General features: G+C 43.4%; 1 protein-coding gene across 1 annotated transcript; it reads left to right on the forward strand.

Moving 5' to 3' along the window:
• The first annotated feature begins 424 nt into the window (after positions 1-424).
• yju2 (YJU2 splicing factor homolog) lies at positions 425-20180 on the forward strand. The gene is made up of 8 exons (XM_067968106.1): positions 425-512; positions 3989-4089; positions 10541-10685; positions 13308-13442; positions 16040-16221; positions 17199-17325; positions 18477-18654; positions 19241-20180. Exons 1-8 carry the CDS (start codon positions 489-491, stop codon positions 19384-19386), a joined length of 1038 nt encoding a protein of 345 aa, XP_067824207.1. The 5' UTR covers positions 425-488; the 3' UTR covers positions 19387-20180.
• The last annotated feature ends 583 nt before the right edge of the window (positions 20181-20763 follow it).

Raw genomic sequence — 20763 nt, forward strand, 5'->3', positions numbered from 1 at the left:
CGGGCTCCCAATTGCATTATAAGAGCCTGATTTAAATATGTTAATAAGTGTCCCGCCTCCCTACGGTGGGACACTCAGCCACCACCGTGAAAATGGCAGCAGGTTGGGGTCAGGTTCCACAAATTTTACAGCTTTTACATTTTCACCCCCGACCCCCACCCCCACCCCCATCTCCCGCCCGTTGTGGGGGGGGGGGTTAATATTGAGGACAATGTTCCCGCCTCTGAGCAACATTGGTCTTAAGCATTAGAGGCAGGAACTGAAAATCGGACTCCCGTTGTCCAGTCGGACATAGTAACGGCGGCCTCTGTGCGCAGCCTAGCCTGATTGGGAAGGCGGGCGGTGCGTTTGATTGACGGAAATTTCAACCAATAGAATGCCAAGAAATGGGCAGGAACCTGCCATAGGCCAATGGGCGCGGAGCGGAGGCGGGGTTTGGAGCTGAGGTTTGGTTGGAGCGGAGCGCGGCGGCTCTGTGCTGCTGAAAGATGTCGGAGCGGAAGGTGTTGAATGTAAGTGCAGATTGCGAAGGGTTTTTTTAAATTACCGCTCCAGATCGGGACAGACGGCGATTAGAATCAGCGCGGGCGATAGGCCTGAACCTCCGGGCACTAAATTAGTGCTTCATCCCGCCCCCCCCCCCAGACGCGGAAACCCCAATCTTGGGTGTCACCCCTTTGCCCCGTGTTTCCATGTTTGGCGCCGCTGGTGACCGAGCTCCATCCTCCACAACCGGCAGCTCTTCCACAGCCTGCCCCCCGCGCCAAATGTGGCTCACTCCATCACCCCCCCCCCCCCCCTTCTGAACAATACAAGGGTCACCTTGGTTGTAATGTCAGTTTGGCTCAGTTGGTAGCACACTTGGCCTCAGTGTGTGAAGGTTCTGATTTCCAGTCTCACTCCAGGACTTAAACATATAATCTTGGCCGGTAATCCAGTACTGAGGGAGTGCTGCGTTGTTGGAGGCACTGTCTTCCAGTTGAAGCCCCTTCAGGTGGATGTTAAAGCTCCAGTTGGTATTTCTCGAAGAAGTGCAGGGAGTTCCCCTGGTGTCCTGACCACTGTTTCTTCCTGAACCATTACTGCCATAACAGAATAAATGGTCATTCGTCTCATTTGCTGTTTGTGGACCTTAAGAACATGAGAGTGGGCCGTAGGGCCCCTTGAGCCTGTTCCGCCGTTCAATAAGATGGTAGCTGATCTTCGACCTCAACTTCACTTTCCTGCCTGATCCCCATATCCCTTGATTCCCCTAGAGTCCAAAAATCTATCATAGAATCGTTACGGCACGGAAGGAGGCCATTCAGCCCATCAAGTCCGTGCCGTCTCAATCTCAGTCTTGAATATACTCAACGACGGAGCATCCACAGCCCTCTGGGGTAGAGAATTCCAAACATTCACGACCCTCTGAGTGAAGAAATTCCTCCTCATCTCAGTCCTAAATGCCTGACCCCTTATCCTGAGACTATGCCCCCCTAGTTCTAGACTCTCCAGCTAGGGGAAACAACCTCTCAGCATCTATCCTGTCAAGCCCTCTTAGAATCTTTTATGTTTCAATGAGATCACCTTTCATTCTTCTAAACTCCAGAGAGTATAAGCCCATTCTACTCAATCTCTCCTCATTAAACAGCAAATGTTGTTTAAAAAGGGAGAAAGGGATAGACTGAGCAATGACAGGCCAGTCAGCCTAACCTCAGTGGTGGGCAAATTATTGGAAACAATTCTGAGGGACAGTATTAATTGTCATTTAGAAAGGCACAGATTAATCACAGACTGTCAGCATGGATTTGTTAACAAGGTCGTGTCTGACTAACTTGATTGAATTTTTTGAGGGGGTAACAAGGTGGGCCGATGTGGGTAGCGCATTTGATGTAGTCTTCATGATTTTTAGCAAGGCTTTTGATAAGCTCCCACATGGCAGACTGGTCAGAAAAGTAAAAGTCCGTGGGATCCAAGGGAAAGTGGCAAGTTGGATCCAAAATTGGTTCAGTGGCATGAAGCAAAGGGTAATGGTTGACGGGTGTTTTTGTGACTGGAAGGCTGTTTCCAGTGGGGTTCCGCAGGGTTCAGTACTGGGTCCCTTGCTTTTTGTGGTATACATAACAATGATTTAGACTTAAATGTAGGGGGCATGATTAAGAAGTTTGCAGATGATACAAAAATTGGCCATGTGGTTGATAGTGAGGAGGAAAGCTGTAGACTGCAGGAAGATATCAGTGGACTGGTCAGGTGGGCAGAAAAGTGGCAAATGGAATTCAGTCTGGAGAAGTGTGAGGTAATACATTTGGGGAGGGCAAACAGAGCAAGGGAGTACACAATAAATGGGAGGATACTGAGAGGTGAGGAGGAACAGAGGGACCTTGGAGTGCATATCCACAAATCCCTGAAAGCAGCAGGACAGGTAGATACAGTGGTTAAGAAGGCATACAGGATACTTTCCTTTATTAGCTGAGGCATAGAATATAAGAGCAGGGAGGTTATGCTAGAACTGTATAAAACATTAGTTAGGCCACAACTTGAGTACTGTGTACAGTTCTGGTCACCACATTACAGGAAAGATGTGATTGTATTAGAGAGGGTACAGAGGAGATTTGTGAGGATATTGCCAGGACTGGAGAATTTTAGCTGTGAGGAAAGATTGGATAGGCTGGGGTTATTTTCTTTGGAACAGAGGAGGCTGAGGGGAGATTTAATTGAAGTGTATAAAATTATGAGGGGCCTAGATAGAATGGATAGGAAAGACCTATTTTCCTTAGCAGGGAGGTTAATAACCAGGGGGCATAGATTTAAAGTAATTGGTAGAAGGATTAGAGGGGAGCTGAGGAAATATTTTTCACCCGGAGGGTGGTAGAGGTCTCAAACTCACTGCCTGGAAGGGTGGTAGAGGCCAAAACCCTCATTGCATTTAAAAGGTGCTTGGATGTGCACTTGAAGTGCCATCTACAAGGCTATGGACCAAGAGCTGGATAATATGATTCTATGATTCATAGAACAACCCTCTCATCCCAGGATTCAATCTGGTGAACTTTCGTGTGGGCTAATTCCCTATGTAACAGCAGTGACAACATTTTAAAAGTACTGCATTAGGCATGTTAGGCACTATATGTGCATGTTCTTTCTAATCGCAGACACTTGCATTCACTTATGGGTTTGCATTTGTGTGTGTGGTTGTTCTGGAAGTGCAGGCATTGCACTCAGATGAGGAAAAGGCTGATACAAAATGGTGAAGATTTCCAATGTTCAATAGTTATGGAGAAATCAGTAAAGTGTTTGCCCAGTGGGGCCATGGGCATTGTTCTGACTCTACACATCTACACTCCCAGGAAAGGCCACTGAGGCACCATGCTGCAGACCCAGTTGATAATTCAGCACAGACTAGCGATCGAAACTGGGACCTTTTGGTCTGTTTGGCTCATCCATCGGGGATGTCCCTGAGAAACCATTTCAGACTAATGACAGGATCTATTTCTGCTCATTTTAACATGTAATCTGCACTTCTGATTGAATTTTACCGCTGAAATGAGTTTCACCAATCTAGTTATTGTACTTGACAGTAAATAGCCATGGGTCAAAGTTCACATCCAGGCCAACTAGGTGATGCAGTGGGTTGGACACTGGCCTTTCATCTCTGGAATCTGAGTTCAAATCCAGTCCAAACTGATGGGAAAAACATCTGCTGGCTGTAAGGGTTCTATGTGAAATGGGTTTAGGCAGTCTCATTCCAGTTCCTAATATATATTGAACTACTGCACAAAACTGCTGTTAATTTGGCACTAATTGGCAGAGCCATTCAGACAGGCCTAAGGATGGAACACTGCTGGGGTGCTGTTCTACACTTGGGACAGAGTGAAGGGAGTCAGTTTGCATCTGGCTGCTATACCTGACCTAGGAATGCTTGATGCTGTCACCTTGATGAGCATACAAAAAAAATTAGAAAACAGTTTATGCCTGAAAAATTAACCGTTTATTGTGCTTCTCTCCCCTTCAGAAATACTACCCACCGGACTTTGATCCGTCAAAGATCCCGAAACTCAAACTTCCCAAAGATCGACAGTATGTGGTCCGATTAATGGCTCCTTTCAACATGAGGTAGGTACAAGCAGCTCATCAACATCAACTGATAACCAGTTTTTAACTATTTTTGTACTGCCAAATAAACATTTGCAACTACATTAATGTAATCACTTTATTACAGACTTTAATAACAGAAAATTAAGTATATGGTTAGCAATTTGTGTTGATTGCCTGATGTAAAGACTCCACCACCTCACAAATACTGTGTCCCACAATCTGTCCCAGTATCCTGAGGTGGTTCCAGACTCACATTTTTATTCCCTCCACTTCTAATTCTTTAGTCGGGTGCCTGATCTCTTCCTCCACCCTGCCCCTCCCTTTCCTGTCAATTTCACAGCTCTTTAACCAAGTTAGAATCATAGAATGATACAGCACAGAAGAACATAAGAAAGAGGAGCAGGAGTAGGCCATACAGCCCCTCGGGCCTGCTTCACCATTCAATAAGATTATGGCTGATCTTCTGCCTCAACTCCACTTTCCTGCCCAATCCCCATATTCCTTAATTCCCTTAGAGTCCAAAAATCTTTCGATCTCAGTCTTGAATATACTCAACACTGAGATCTACAGCCTGCGGGTAGAGAATTCCAAAGATTCATAACTCTCTGAGTGAAGAAATTTTTCCTCATCTCAGTCTTAAATGGCTGACCCCTTATCCTGAGACTATGATCACTAGTTCGAGACTCTCAGCACCTATAATGTCAAGCCCTCTAAGAGTTTTATATGTTTCAATGTGATCACCTCTCTTTCTCCGAAACTCAAGAGAATATAGGTCCATTCTACTCAATCTCTCCTCAGGACAACCCTCTCGTTCCAGGAAACAATCTAGTGAAATCTAGGAATCAATCAGTGGGAAATATTTAAAGAAACATTTAACGTGATACAGAACCGGTTTATCCCCTGAGGGGCAAGAACTATACTTGCCAAAAAAAACTGCCATGAACAACTAAAGAGGTAAGGGACAGAATAAGACATAAGGAAAGGGCATACAAAAAGGCAAAAAATGGCACAGATTCTGGTGAATGGGAAAGATACAAAGATCAACAAAGGGTCACAAAACAGAGCCACAAAAAGAGAGTATGAAAAGAAACTTGCAAGGGATATCAAAACCAATACAAAGAACTTTTATAGTTATATTAGGAAAAAGAGGGTGGTCATGAGCAGTTTTGGCCCCTTAAAAACTGAAAGTGGGGATATTGTCATTGACAATGGGGAAATGGCGGAGATGTTGAATAATTACTTTGCGTCAGTATTTACAGTAGAAAGAGGATTGCATGCCGGAACTCCCAAGAAAACTAATATTGAATCGGGGACAGGGACTCAATAAAATTAACATTAAGTAAAACAACAGTACAACAACAGAGTGACAAATCCCCAGGACCACGTGGTTTCCATCCCAGTGTTTTAAAGAAAGTAGGTGAGCGCATTGCAGATGCTGTAACTATAATATTTCAAAGTTCTCTAGATTCAGGAAACGTCCCTCTAGATTGGAAAATTGCGCATGTTACTCCGCTTTTTAAGAAAGAAGAGAGAGGGAAACCAGGGAATTATAGACCAGTTAGCCTAACATCTGTTGTGGGGAAAATGCTGGAGTCTATAATTAAGGATAGGGTGACTGAACACCTTGAATATTTTCAGTTAATCAGAGAGAGCCAGCATGGATTTTTGAAAGGTACGTCGTGCCTGACAAACCTGATTGAATTTTTTGAAGAGGTGACTAAAATAGTGGACAGGGGAATGTCAATGGATGTTATTTATATGGACTTCCAGAAGGCATTTGATAAAGTCCCACATAAGAGACTGTTAGCTAAGATAGAAGCCCATGGAATCAAGGGAAAAGTACGGACTTGGTTAGGAAGTTGGCTGAGCAAAAGGCGACAGAGAGTAGGGATAATGGGTAGGTACTCACATTGGCAGGATGTGACTAGTGGAGTCCTGCAGGGAGCTGTCTTAGGGCCTCAATTATTCACAATATTTATTAACGACTTAGATGAAGGCATAGAAAGTCTCATATCTAAGTTTGCCGATGACACAAAGATTGATGGCATTGTAAGCAGTGTAGATGAAAACATAAAATTACAAAGGGATATTGATAGATTAGGTGAATGGGCAAAACTGTGGCAAATGGAATTCAATGTAGACAAATGTGAGGTCATCCACTTTGGACCAAAAAAGGATAGAACACGATACTTTCTAAATGGTAAAAAGTTTAAAAACAGTGGCTGTCCAAAGGGACTTAGGGGTTCAGGTACATAGATCATTGAAGTGTCACGAACAGGTGCAGAAAATAAGCAATAAGGCTAATGGAATGCTGGCCTTTATACCTAGAGGACTAGAGTACAAGGGGGCAGAAGTTATGCTGCAGCTATACAAAACCCTGGTTAGACCGCACCTGGAGTGCTGTGAGCAGTTCTGGGCACCGCACCTTCGGAAGGACATATTGGCCTTGGAGGAAGTGCAGCGTAGGTTTACTAGAATGATACCCGGACTTCAAGGGTTAAGTTACGAGGAGAGATTACACAAATTGGGGTTGTATTCTCTGGAGTTTAGAAGGTTTGGGGGTGATCTGATCGAAGTTTATAAGATATTAAGGGGAACAGATAGGGTCGACAGAGAGAAACTTTTTCCGCTGGTTGGGGATTCCAGGACTAGGGGGCACAATCTAAAAATTAGAGCCAGACCTTTCAAGAGTGAGATTAGAAAACATTTCTACACACAAAGGGTGGTAGAAGTTTGGAACTCTCTTCCACAAGCGGCAATTGATACTAGCTCAATTCCTAATTTTAAATCTGAGATAGATAGCTTTTTGGCAACCAAAGATATTAAGGGATATGGGCCAAAGGCAGGTATATGGAGTTAGATCACAGATCAGCCATGATCTTATCAAATGGCGGAGCAGGCTCGAGGGGCTGAATGGCCTACTCCTGTTCCTATGTTGAACTTACGTTGCACCGCATCCAAGGTAAGTATATCCTTCCTTAGGTAAAGAGACCAAAACTGTACACAGTACTCCAGGTGAGGTCTCTCCAGAGCCTTGTATAATTGCAGCAAGACTTCCTTACTCTTATACTCCAACCCCCTTGCAGAAGGAGGCCATTTGGCCCATCGTGCCTGTGCCAGCTCTTTGAAAGAGCTATTCATTTAGTCCCACTCCCCTGCTATTACCCCATAGCCCGGCAAATTTTCTCCGTTCCAAGTATTTATCCAATTCCCTTTTGAAAGCTGTTGTTCAATCTGCTTCTACCACCCTTTCAGGCAGTGCATTCCAGATCATAGCAACTTGCTGCTTAAAAAATGTTTTCCTCATGTCACCTCTGGTTCTTTTGCCGATTACCTTAAATCTGTGTCCTCTGGTTACCGACCTTCTGCCACTGGACACAATTTCTCCTTATTTACTCTATCAAAATCCTTCATGATTTTGAACACCTTTCTCATATCTTCCCTTAACCTTTTTTACTCTCAAGAACAACCCTAGTTTCTACAGTGTCTCCACATAACTGAAACCCTTCATCCCTGCTACCATTCTACTAAATCTCCTCTGCAATCTCTCTAAGGCCTTGACATCCTTCCTAAAGTGTGGTGCCTAGAATTGGCCACAATACTCCAGCTGGGGCCTAACCAGTGTTTTATAAAGGTTTAGTATGACTTTGTTGCTTTTGTACTCCATGTCTCTATTTATAAAGCCAAGGATCCTGTATGCCTTTTTAACAGCCTTCTCAACTTGTCCTGCCACCTTCAAAGACTTGTGTACGTACAACCCCAGGTCTCTCTGTTCCTGCACCCCCTTTAAAATTGTACCATTTAGTTTATATTGCCACTTCACACTTCTGTGTTAAATTTCATTTGTCATCTGTCTGCCCATTTCACCAGTCTGTCCTCCGGGAATCTGTTACTATCCTCCTCACTGTTTACTACATTTCTGAGTTTCATGTCATCTGCAGACTTTGAAATTATGCCCTGTATACTCAAATCTAGGTCACTAATATATATCAAAAAGAGCAGTGGTCCCAACATCGACCTTTGGGGGACACCACTGCACACTTACCTCCAGTCTGAAAAACAACCGCTCACCATTACTCTCTGCTTTCTGTCTCTTAGCCAATTACATATTCACTCAGCTGATGTGCCTTTAATCCCATGGGCTTTAATTTTGCTAACAATTCGGTTATTTGGCACTTTTATCAAACGCCTTTTGAAAGTCCATATATACATCAACTGCACTACCCTCATCAGCCCTCTCCGTTACTTCATCAAAGAACTCAATCAAGTTAGTCAAACTTTCATTTATTTACCCATATTTTTCTAAGTGCCAATTAATTTTGTCCCGGATTATTGTGTCTCAAAGTTTCCTCACCACCGACATTAAGATTGACTGGCCTGTAGTTGCCGGGTTTATCCCTCTCCCCTTTTTCGAACAAGGGTGTAACATTTGCAGTGCTCCAGTCCTCTGGCACCACTCCCATATCTAAGGAGGATTGGAAGATTGTGGCCAGAGCCTCTGCAATTTCCATCCATACTTCCTCAGTAACCTAGGATTCATCCCATCCGGACCAGGTGACTTTTCTACTTTGAGTGCTGCCAACCTTTTAAGTACCCCCTCTATAAATTTTTATCCTATCTAATTTCTTTACTACCTCCTCCTTTACTGTGATACTGGCACCATCCTCTTCTTTAGTGAAGACAGACGCAAAGTACTCATTTAGTACCTCAGCTGTGCTCTCTTCCTTTGGCTGCCCTTTTACCACTTACATGTTTATAAAAGACTTTTGGGTTTCCTTTTATGTTACCTGATAATCTATTCTCATACACTCTCTTTGCCCCCCCTTATTTCCTTTTTCAGTTCTCCCCTGTACTTTGTATTCAACTTGGTTCTATAATGAATTATGAACCTGACATTTATCATAAGCCTCCTTGTTCTATTTCATTTTAATCTCTATATCTTTAGTCATCCAGGAAGCTCTAGCTTTGGGTGCTCTTATTCATTCAGCTACGTAACAGTCACTGCACTTCAAAGTAATTCAATGCTTTGAGATGTTTCAGAGAGATGTGACAAAATGATGTATAAGTGTTTTTATCTTGTTATTTCAAAGCTGTGGAATTCTTCATCTCCCTCAGTCTTTCTTTCCTTTGACAATCAACAAGCTTTTCAGGCCCAAGTTTGCCATCACCTAACCACTACCTCTTGACTTGGTGCTTTTTAGTGTGCATCAAACTGAGTTTTTAATGAAGCAAAACATGGCTCTAAACACCTTCCTACCATCATACCTCAGGCATGCCATCGCCAAGTGAATCAAAGCAATCCCCAGCAGTGGTCGCATTTATTCCCCAAACTCGGCACTGTTCACACCAGAGCAGGGAGCTCTCCCAGTGTCCTGGCCAACATTCTTCCCTTAAACAACACCACCAAAAGAAAAATAGATTAACTGGTCATTCATCTCATTTACTGTTTGTGGCACCTTGCTGGTGCGGGATGGCTGCCAATACAACAGCCAACATAATGTAACATGATATAAATACCACTATTATTGGCTCGTGTCTATTATTTTATTTATATTTCTGAATGTAACTTATAATTCTACCTGTTTTCCACTACCTTTTCTGGAACAGGGGTCCCACTGCCAAACATTAGCTTCTGATTGGCTAAAAACAGACTGCAATCAAGGATCAGTATATTATACTTTGACCTGCCCATGTTATAGAAATGCCCGGGTCAAACTCAGGGTGTGTTCCAAACGCAATATCAAACGCTACAACCTCTCAACAAGTCGCGGTGACAGGTGGTGCTGCAATGAGATACCTCGTCTTTGGTGTCTGAAGGGTTAAGAATGTTTCTGCTGATAGTTTCTTCTATTAAATGCAGGAAAATTACTTTTCACAACAAGAGGGAATTTAACTGTTTGAATTTTAAAAGCAGGGAGGCAATTTGATCGAAGTTTTAAAATAATGAAGGGACTAGATTATGTTTATGTGGACCAATTATTTCAACTGGATTGGTTAAGGAGGACCAGGGGTCACGCTTAGAAATTATATAAGGGCAGATCTAGGTTGGATGTTAGGCAGTTCTTCTTTTCCCAGAGAACAGTGGACCTGCGGAACAGGTTGCCGGCTCGTACAACGAACACTGATTCGCTGTACTCCTTCGAGAGAGAGCTGGATCTGATTCTAGCTGGGGTGGAGATCACCTCATACAAGGGTTGGGTATCCTGTAACGTAAATCATGGCCCCAGTGGTCTCCTGGACTAGTTTTGATCGCCTAAAGGAGTTGGAGAGGAATTTTCCAGATTTTATTTCCCTAATTGGCGTTAGCTTTTTTAATTTGTTTTTTTCGCTTTTCCCAGTTGATTAATCCAGATGGGTAGGTAGTGTCTGTATCGTGATGCACACTGCATCACAACCGTATGGGACAGGCTGGATCGATCAGTGAGTCTTTTCTTGTCCTGTCATTTTCACATGTTCTGCGTTCTGCCAGGTGTAAGACGTGTGGAGAATACATATACAAAGGCAAGAAGTTCAATGCACGTAAGGAAACGGTACAGAATGAAGCCTACCTGGGACTGCCCATCTTCCGCTTCTACATCAAGTGTACCAGGTGCCTGGCAGAAATCACATTTAAGGTAGGTATCTCTACATCTCTTCACTTTATTTGTGTGTAGTTCCCTCCCCCCAGGTTAGATTTACACTGAATTACTTCAACCAGAGCAGTTGGGAATGTAACTTTCTCCAGGATTACAGTGAATGTGGCACCATATTATCACGCCTCTTCAACCCCCCCCCCCCTCCCCCCCCCAATGTTCTCCCCTCCCCTCCTCTCCTGATGGCACTGATTCTGGCTGGGGTGTCTCCATGGGCACAGCCCGCTTAACTGCCTCACTCAAGTGGCAGTTCTTCACGTGAACCTAGGTAGCAAGTGTGTGCAGGATATTTGACTGGGGATGCACATCAGAGCCAAGTCTAATTCAGTACTAACCTGTGTTAGTCTGATCTCGCGTGCACTTGCCAGCAGGAGTCGTTGGATGATTAGGAACAGAAACCCTTGGCTAATTTTCATTCCCTAGCTCAGGAAGTCAAGGCAAGTTGCAGCATCCAAACTGTTCCCTGACTGAGATCATCTGATTTGACACAGTACCACACTGGTTGGTGCATTTACCCAGGGTGGGTAGACACGGATAGCTGATTGTGGGAAGTGGAAAATATTACTCCAGTGCAGTAGGAGTTGCAATTTTGAGATAGCGATTAAGGCACATTGTTGGAGCAGATTAGAAAGAGCTTTACTCTGCATCTAACCCGTACCTTACCTAAACTGGGAATGATTGATGAGGCAGTATAGAGGGAGCCTTACTCTGCATCTAGCTTGCAGTTCACCTGGACTGTGAGTGCTTGATGCTGACACCTGGGATCAAAATAAAAATGTTGTATCCCCATATATTTTGTCCCTGAAAGTGAATTCCTTATGCACAACCCATTAAAATCTCTGCGTAGCAGAAATGATCAGTTATTACGGCATGGCGATCCTGCTGGATTTCAGCTTGTACGATGTGTCTAACCTGGCAGTTAATTAGATGATTCTCAAGCTAATTGCAATTAATTGACTTTACATTAAAATTCTATGATCCAGCTGCAGTTGTTTAGTGATTTCTAATGTACAAGGCAAGGTGTGACTTTTGGGGGGGGCGAACTATTTTTTCAGCCCAGTGTTTGGTACTGAGTGTTACCATAGCAACACCCAGTGTCACGGAACAGGGATACATGCAGCTTTGACTTTGAGCTGAGCTCCTTCGAGAGGCTGCAGAGTCCTGTAGGGGACAGAGGGGAGAATCCAGGCGGAGAGCTACATTGCCAGAACTCACCATTCACTCGCAGGGGATGTCAGTGTCACCTTCTACAAGTTTAAATATCACGTGTGAATGTCAAACGTGGGGGGGGGGGGGAACCACCAAATTGGACTTGTGGGTCACGCATGGATGGTTCATAAGCTCTGACAGTGCCAGCTGCAGGGAACATTGTCTGTGGGCTCGGAGCAAGCCTTGAACCAACCCCTCAGCTCCAGAGGTGTCATGCCCAAGAGACAAAAGAAAAGGGAACCTAAAAATAGCGGAACTTCTCTCTCCGTGCCCCCCCCCCCCCCACCACAACAAGCCCCCAGAAAAGGAGAGCTTGAAGAAATTCTTCCCCCCACCCCCCACCAACAATTTTCTACACTCCTCTCCTGTAGGTGCTGACTCCTACTAGGGTGAGGTTTCAGAGAGACTGGCACAGTCTACTCTTGATAATTCAGTCATTTTTTTTGCACCAAGAAACATTTGAATCATCTAATAATTTGAATTAAGCAATGTAAATATTACAGCAAAGTCGGAATTTAGTTCTAAAGAAAATTAATAATCAGATAGTTCATTAAGAGGAGTAGATGGTAGCGTAGTGGTTATGTAACTGGATTAGTAATCCAGTGCCCTGGACTAATAATGCAGAGTATGTGAGTTCAAATCCCACCATGGCAGTTTGAGAATTTGAATTCAGTTTTAAAAAATCTAGAAATAAAGGGCTGCTACCAGTAAAAGTGACTATGAAATTGTAGTAAAAACCAAACTGGTTCACCAATGTCCTTAGGGAAGGAAACCTGCTGTCCTTACCCGGTCTGTCCTATATGTGACCTCAGTCCCACACCAACATGGTTGACTCTTAACTGCCCTCTGAAGTGGCCTAGCAAGCCACTGAAGGGCAACAAGGGATGGGCAATAAATGCCAGCCTTAGCCAGAGATGCCCACCATCCGAGAATTAATTTTTTAAAAAGACTACTTCACCCAAGTTGACATTCTTCTGTTGTGAGCCTTGATGGTAAATGTTGTTATTTGATCAGTGGAGGCATCAGAGCCGGGCAGCATCCTGTCCTCACCTGGTATCCGCACATGTACAGTTTCCAGCTGGTGTCGCAGGATACTGATCATGTGTCGGAACACCGGCAGATCCTCCACTGGGGCTAATTGTAGCAACATTAACACCATCCCGGCTGAAATCAACTAAGTCAGCACAGCCCAGGGTTCAAGCCTGGGATCTTTCTGGCCTGTATGGCTCAGCGAGTGGAGATTTTTACCATCTATTTTTTTTTTTGGCCCACAGTTTACATGCACTCATTACTAGCTAAGCCTTCAGTGAAAGCTTTTATTTTTTAAAAGCTCTTTGCAGGATTCTCTTCCCTGTTTGGATCCAGGATGAATTTATTCATTATCTAATCTTGTAGACCGATCCCGAGAACACAGACTATGTGATGGAACACGGAGCGACACGGAACTTTCAAGCGGAGAAGCTGCTGGAGGAGCAGGAGAAACAAATTCAGAAAGAGCGGGAGGATGAAGAGCTGAACAACCCGATGAAGGTAGGTTGTCACAGGTCAGTGTGCAGGTTGGAGTGAGGGACTATCTGCTGTTTTAGAGCCTAATTAAAATTTTGCTGTTAATAAAGTTTCTTTCGGATGACTATTTGGAAGGGAAAAGATATTGTATTTACTTGGTACCATATTTTTCAGGCCGATTTTGAAACAATCCAGTCACCATATGAAGGTTTTATTATTCAGAAACCTGGATGAAGGTCAAAAGGGGTTGAAGGGATAGGAGAACAGGGGGGTAAATGTGATTAGAACTGGTACCAACCGTGGCTCAGTGGTAGCACTCTTATCTTTTAAGTCAGAAGGTTGTGGGTTCAAGTCCCACTCCAGAGACTTGAGCACAAAGTCTAGGCTGACACTTCAGTGCAGAACTGAAGGAGTGCTGCACTGTCAGAGTTGCTGTCTTTCAGATGAGACGTTAAACCGAGACCCGTCTACCCACTCAAAGGGTTGTAAAAGATCCCACAGCACTATTTCAAAGAAGAGATGGGGAATTCTCCTTGATGTCCTGTGCCAATATTTATCCTTCAACTACCATCACTAAAGCAGATTATCTGGTTATTATTACGCTGCTGTTTGCAGGAACCTGCTGCCGCTTTTCCTACATTACAACAGTGACTACGTATCAAAACTACTTCATTGGTTGTAAAGCGCTTTAAGACGTCCTGAGGTCATGAAAGACGCTATAGAAATGCAATTTCTTTCTTTTATTTGCTTGCGTGGAGGGTAAACGTTGACAGGGACTGCTTGGGCCAAAGTGCCTGTTTCAATGTTGTAACTTGTATGTATTTCTATGTATTACAGATACCAATAAGTATAAAAAGAGTAGGAGATGAGATGAATCAAGGAGTAGTAGTTAGGTGACACCAAGCTTGGCTTTTAACGTCTGCAGGTTTTAGGAAGGGAATACTGATGGAAATAAGGAGTTTCCCCATTTTGAGGTCCTGGGAGGGAATGAGAAGAGACGGTACAGTAAGTTTTGACTTCAACACAGAAGGAAGGTGCAGTATAGTATATTTGGAGCTTAGTGGAGACAAGAGAAGTAAGTTGAGAGGAGAAATGGCTTTAGTAGTATTGATAGAGTAGAGAGCATTAGAAAGGTTGTGATGGAGAGAGGTTGTCTGTCTATTGTGTTCTGTCCAAGAGTATGAGTGAGTGCCAGCGAAGCCTTTACAGACATTAGGAGCTGCTAGGAAAAACCCTCTGAAATTCTAGGCCATGCGGAATTACTGACTTTTTATGAGAAGGGGGGACCTTGAGGGTGTCATAAACAGAGGCTTGCATTTATATAGTGAATATATTAAAATAACACTTCATACAACAAATTACTTTTTGAAGAGCTTGACTGTTATGTAGGCAAATATAACATTACAACAGTGACTACACTTCAAAAGTACTTCATTGGCTGCAAAGCGCTTTGGAACATCCTGAAGTCATGAAAAGCACTATACAAATGCAAGTCCTTCCTTTTTCTTTCAAGTGTGTCAGGCATTTGACATTGGTAATGTCCCACAAACAGCAATGAATAAATGGCCACTTAATCCGTAATTGGTGGTGTTGGCTGAGGGAGATTTGTTGTCCAGGACACCAGGAGAATTCCCTGGCTCAAATCCACAACCCTCTGACTCAGTGATGAAAGTACTACCAGCAGGCACATATTTACCTTCTAATCACACCCTTCCTCCCAGTTTTATCCCCACCTCTTCTGGAAATGCCTACTCGCACACAGTTCCACGAGTGCCAATAATCACTGACTAACGTACGGATGTAGAATGGTGACTTGTGAACCACCCATGAATTTAGACCCCAGTATGAGTCGGTGCCTTGTGGAGAGAAAGGGATAAAGAAAAGGTGTAGTCCATGGTTAGAATACTGACTGACCACCTTTAAGCATTCTAGCAATTTGAGAGCTATGTCCCATTTATATACCACTCCCTAATACTCGTGGTCCAGGACAAAGTCTTTTTGCCCCGTACATCTGAAAAGAGTCTGTGCCTGAAATAGGAAGGCTTCTGGTTCATGAGCAGCGTTCGAAACACAGCATTGGGATGTCCTGAACCAGATATGTTAACTCGGTTGTCTCTTTTGTACAATAGCACCACCTAGAGTTCTTGCATATTCAAGGTCCTCCCAATTTTTTCACTGATTACTAATCTATAAATAATGTATAATTCTGTCAAACGGCACAGACTTTCTACCTGTCCTAAAGGTGTTGACCCTTGCGGGGGATCCACAGGTATCTTCCGGTAGCTCATCCAAGGGCCATTCTTCATGTATGAGCTTAGACAGTAAGTGCTGGAAGACTGTTCAACATAGAGGGAGCAATGCTGGCGAGCCAATTCTGACCTCATTCGACATCACGTGCACACTATCCAGCAGAGGTTATTGGGTAGTGATCAGGGGCGAGGAGCCTGATTGACTTTTTTCTCTTTTTAAAATGTTGAGTTCCCAATTGTAGCAGTTCAATCCCTACACCACGAGAGATGAGGCAGAGCAGCTGGGTCCTTCCTGGTCTGTGGAATTCAGTAGCCGCACTATTTCAGTGATCCCGGCTCTCATGGTCTTCCGTGTGCTTATCCTTTTTAAAGATTCTAGAGAACAGGACAAAAGACTCCAAGATGGAAATGGAGGTCTTGGAAAACCTGCAGGAACTGAAGGAGTTGAACCAGCGGCAGGCCAATGTGGACTTCGAGAGCATGTTACAGGAGTATCAGAAACACAAGGAGGACCTGAAACGACAGCAGGAGGAGGACGATGAGCGAGAGATGAAGTAGGTTAAACTCTCAAAGTGGAGAATGGTTCCATTCCCAGTACTGATGGCCATAAGCGTTAAGACACTCTCAAAATAATGGATTCTGAGGAAACCTGCCTGCTGAGTTAGCTGATCGGAGCCAGGGTGGTGGTAGGAGCATTATAGTTGGGGGCCAGTGTCCTGAGGCTGAGCCAGAGATTCAGGCAAAAAAATCAGGGTTGTCTCTCCAATCGCAATCCAGGTGGCATTTAGAATATGTGGAGAAGATCTGGGCTTGACTGTGATGCCCTTCACAGTGGAATAGCCCGCCGAGACACTCTGTCTAGATGCACACGAGGAATGGCTATTTCCGCGACGTACTGGAAGGGAGGCGACACCTGTGGGCTGGTACCCCAGCGAGAGAGGAGAGTAAATTACCTCCACCGTTATTTTCTTCCCACCTGCAAAGAAATCGCTTTGTCTGCTTTTTCTCCCATTACTTTAAAATAAAAAATATAACCTCCTGTAGAGATGACCTTTTTTAACCTAGAGATCTATATTAGTAACAGGATGCATTCGCACAACTCATTTAACGTCAGCGTGATGAGGTTTTGCTTTGCATTCACCCTAGTTGCAGTGTGAATATACCCTGAGTTAACACTAAAAAATGTTAGCTCTGCTGCTGGTTTGTGTGTGTCTCATGTTCTGGTTCCTATATTCCAACCTTTAATGCAGATTACTCACTGGTGTGTTTCAGTAAAATGAAGGTGCTGCAGTTACACTGTGTACAATGTGGCTCAGGTTCCTGCTTTCACTACAGTGCAATTAGAAACCATTCACCAGCAGAACAATTTGCATTTGAGCAAAGCTGAAATTTGACAAACAATAGGACAGGATTTAGATCAAGCTTGGGATTTTGTGTTTACAGATTTTTTTGGTATTTGTCTAGAAGGTTCCTGCTGTTGCAGTGGGAACTTCCCTGTTGAGATTTTTCTCACCCGTTTCTATCCTGTAAGGTCCATGCTAGAAAGTGCCCACGTAAAGAGAATTCTAGAAGACTCGGACTCAGATGAGGAGCCCCTTAAACCATCTTGCAAGCAGAAACCGCAAGTCCCTCGCAAGCCCACAGATATACTCAATGAGGTAGGAGTCTGGTTCCTTTTCAAGTGCTTGAAAACTAAGAAATGGACTTCATTCATCGTCACAGGGTAGATACATTTCAGGAAGGCTATTCAGCCCATCTTGGCTCAGAACATCTAGCAAAGGGACCTTTGCCCTCACTATCCAACCCAGAAGTCCATTCCATGTGTTGATCACTCTGTGTGTGAGGAACTTCCTGACATCAGTCCTAAATTTCCCTTTCCCCAGTTTGATCCTGTGCCCTCTTGTCCTGTTGTCACCACTTAATTTGTAGTGGAAGTGTTCTCTTAGTTGCCACCTTTTAAGGATGAACATCCCCACTTCTCCAGTCTTTCCTCATATGACTTGATTCTCTGACTTCAGGGATCAGCCTCATGGCCCTGCACTGCTTCCAGAGCTTAATTTCTATTAATAATGTTACTGGTTTCAAGTAACAAACAAAAAATCCGATGTGTTCTGATTTACCCAGCACCTTGTGACAGTCGTGGCTCTCTGAACACAGAGGATGATTAGATAACGCTCACTTTCCTGTGGGTATCTGAGCCAGACAGAGCAGAAAGGTCCCGGATACAGTCTCCTATTTGCACTAAGATAACTGATCTCAGCCAAGGCATAAGTAGATGGGCCACAATTGGCCTCAGCACCCCTTGGTTAGAGAACGAAAAATAAGCCAAGGTTCCCATTCTTGATCACCACCCAGAAATCCCACTGGAAGTGAGCACACGTGGGTAAGGGCTGTGTTGGATTGAGCTGTGATAGAATAGCCTGTCGACACTTACCATCAAGGTGCACACATGAAGAATGGAGACGAGCAAGGTACCAGAAGGCTGCCGGTGCATGTGTGACCATGAATCATGGTATGTGTGCATGTATCAGCACCTTGCAGAGAGAAAGGAAGGAATTGGGGAATGGTGAGCGGATATGAGTGAATTATCCAACCTGTAAATCCCTGATTAATCCAGCAAGGAATGAGTAGGGTAGGAATGTTGCTCATGTTAGCCCCAATGCACTTGATGTGTTGAAGTGCATACAGGCCGCATCACTAACATTTTTATTATGCTTTGAGAAGTTGCAGCCCATGTGTGGGTTAATATGGTATTTTACATTGTCCTTCTATTTGTTGCGGTTTTTAATTCTGTGTCTCTTTGTGACAGAATCCTGACCATCAGAGTAAGAAACCGAAGCCGGAGAGTTGGGAGAGGAGTGTGGGAAAGCTCAGCGGAAAACCTTATCTCTCTGGGTTGGTGATGAAGAAAACACAGATCAAGAAAGCAGATTCAGCGAACCTCGGGAAAGGAGCCAGAATCCAAAAGGACTGCCCGACGAGCAGTGGTGAGCATTGGGTCCAAGGTAAAGGGAATCGGATGTGGGTTTTTTTTCCTCGCTTACCACATCCTTGGGTCATACTAAAGTGCTTACATCTAACAAATTACTTTTGAAGTCAGCGTTATTGGTTAAAGGTGTCAGCCAATGTGTGCATAGCAAGATCCCACTAATATGAATGACCAATTCATTTTTTTTTTAAAGTGTTGTTGATTGAGGGAGGGATGTTGGGTTCTGGTATAATGCCATGGGATCTTTAATGCCCACCTAAACTGACATATGGGGTCTCAGTTTAACATCACTTCTGAAAAGCAGCACCTCCAACAGTGCAGCACTCCCTCGGTATTGCACTGAAGTGCCAACCTAGATTATGTACTCAAGTGCTGGAATGGGACTTCTGAATCATGGATGAGAGTGTGCCACTTAGCCCAGCTGTGACTACTGGAACTGCCAAAAATGTTCACACTTTATCAGTTATTGGTATCGTCAAGAGACCAAGGAACAATTTGTGCACCAATTGAGTTATTCAGACAAGTCATTTAACAAATCTTTGTCTTTTAAATAGTTGTACTAAATTTCTGTATTCGTGTTCTAGATGCCAGAGATCGGAATTCTGTGGCGTCGCCTGTCTCAGTCGTGTTGCCAGCTCCATGCTCGCGAGTAAAGCAAGCATCAGCCTGCAATTCCTCCTTGAGCCTTCTGGGGGCGTACTCTGACAGTGAAGGAAGCAATAGTGATTAAGCATTGCTGTGGTTTCAGCTGATATTAGAGCTGTTTCAAGAGATGAACAATTCTAACTAATATCTTGATTGTGTTTTTTCTTTACTCTTGTAAATAGCTACGGGGAGAGGGGAATTACTTATGTTGATTTCCAAATTGGAATTGTATCCAAATCTTTTCCTAAGGTCCCAGATGATTCCTTTTCCACATAGTTGGGACTGAAATTTCCTATTTAACAAAATATGAGAGAATACCTTGTTTTTTTCTGTTAGTTAATCAAATCGCAGGTTTCCACAATCTCAGCATGGATACAGATGAGGGAGGCCATTTGTCCCACGTTACAAAAATTACAGCACCGACTGAGACCGTTCATCTGATCACATCTGTGCTCTTCAACTGAAGCTATCTACTCTAATCCCATTCCCCTGTCTATCTTAGCTCATCCATCCAGAAGGACCCGACTGTCTCCCTGTCACAGTAAATGATTCCTGGCTTTTTGTTTCCCTGACCTAATGCAGAAGGTCACTATATGTGAATATAATTATCCTGGTTAAAATATGTGAAGAGCGTTCTAACATCAGTCCTAAATTCAAGCCTGCAGACTCCTCCCTCCCTGTGTTGTTAATGGGTAATCCATGATAGTAGAATTCAGGCTACAGCCATTCTCTCACATTACATAAAAAGCAGAATTTCAACCCTACTGTGTGTTCCCCCCTCTATATGCATATTTTGTTGACGTATTGTATTAAGTTTTAATTATGTATATTAAGTGCTGTATTTTACTACAAATCTATAATAAAATATTTTTTCTGTTTTTTGTGACTAACAAAGTTAATATTTAATTATAATTCATATTGTGTATTTATAGATATGATTATGCCTGATTCTAATACCTGTAAAATATGTAATAAACATGTAAATAGAATATATGTAATATACATAATTGAAATATCTATTAAATCCAATACATGGGGTGCGCACTTCATTGAAAATTTATAAGTACCTGTTACTCCTCAAGGTAGTGTTGTAATAGACCTTTTCAATGTTAAAGGTGTCACATTGTGAGATACAGTATTTTATAATAAGGGTATATCACCCTGTAATTACACAATCTGGCCACCAGGTTCCACAAATCTTTGAAAATGCTTTCTGATTTTTTTTTTATTTGCCATTTTTATCTCGGTGACCGATAATGCCTTTTTACTTGAAAGCCTCAGCCTCTCCCAAAAGACTGAGCTTGGACTTATTTTTGCCCAGAGGTGTGACTCTTGTGAGCTGAATTTGGATTGTGCAGTCTGAGCATGTGCAGTATGCCTAATTTCCCAGGATGCATTAGCACCATTCAGTCAGATATAGTGATGGATTATTTTTGTTTAGCTTCCTGTACTTTCTACTCAA

The sequence above is a fragment of the Heptranchias perlo genome, chromosome 29, assembly GCF_035084215.1.
Source record: "Heptranchias perlo isolate sHepPer1 chromosome 29, sHepPer1.hap1, whole genome shotgun sequence".
Taxonomy (NCBI): Eukaryota; Metazoa; Chordata; class Chondrichthyes; order Hexanchiformes; family Hexanchidae; genus Heptranchias; species Heptranchias perlo.

Bases quoted from the DNA above. Each gene is read 5' to 3' on its own strand.
- yju2 (XM_067968106.1), top strand. From the start codon at position 489: ATGTCGGAGCGGAAGGTGTTGAAT. The intron at 16,222-17,198 runs GTAGGTTAAACT...CTATCCTGTAAG, and splicing joins GACGATGAGCGAGAGATGAA to GTCCATGCTAGAAAGTGCCC. The intron at 17,326-18,476 runs GTAGGAGTCTGG...TCTTTGTGACAG, and splicing joins CCACAGATATACTCAATGAG to AATCCTGACCATCAGAGTAA.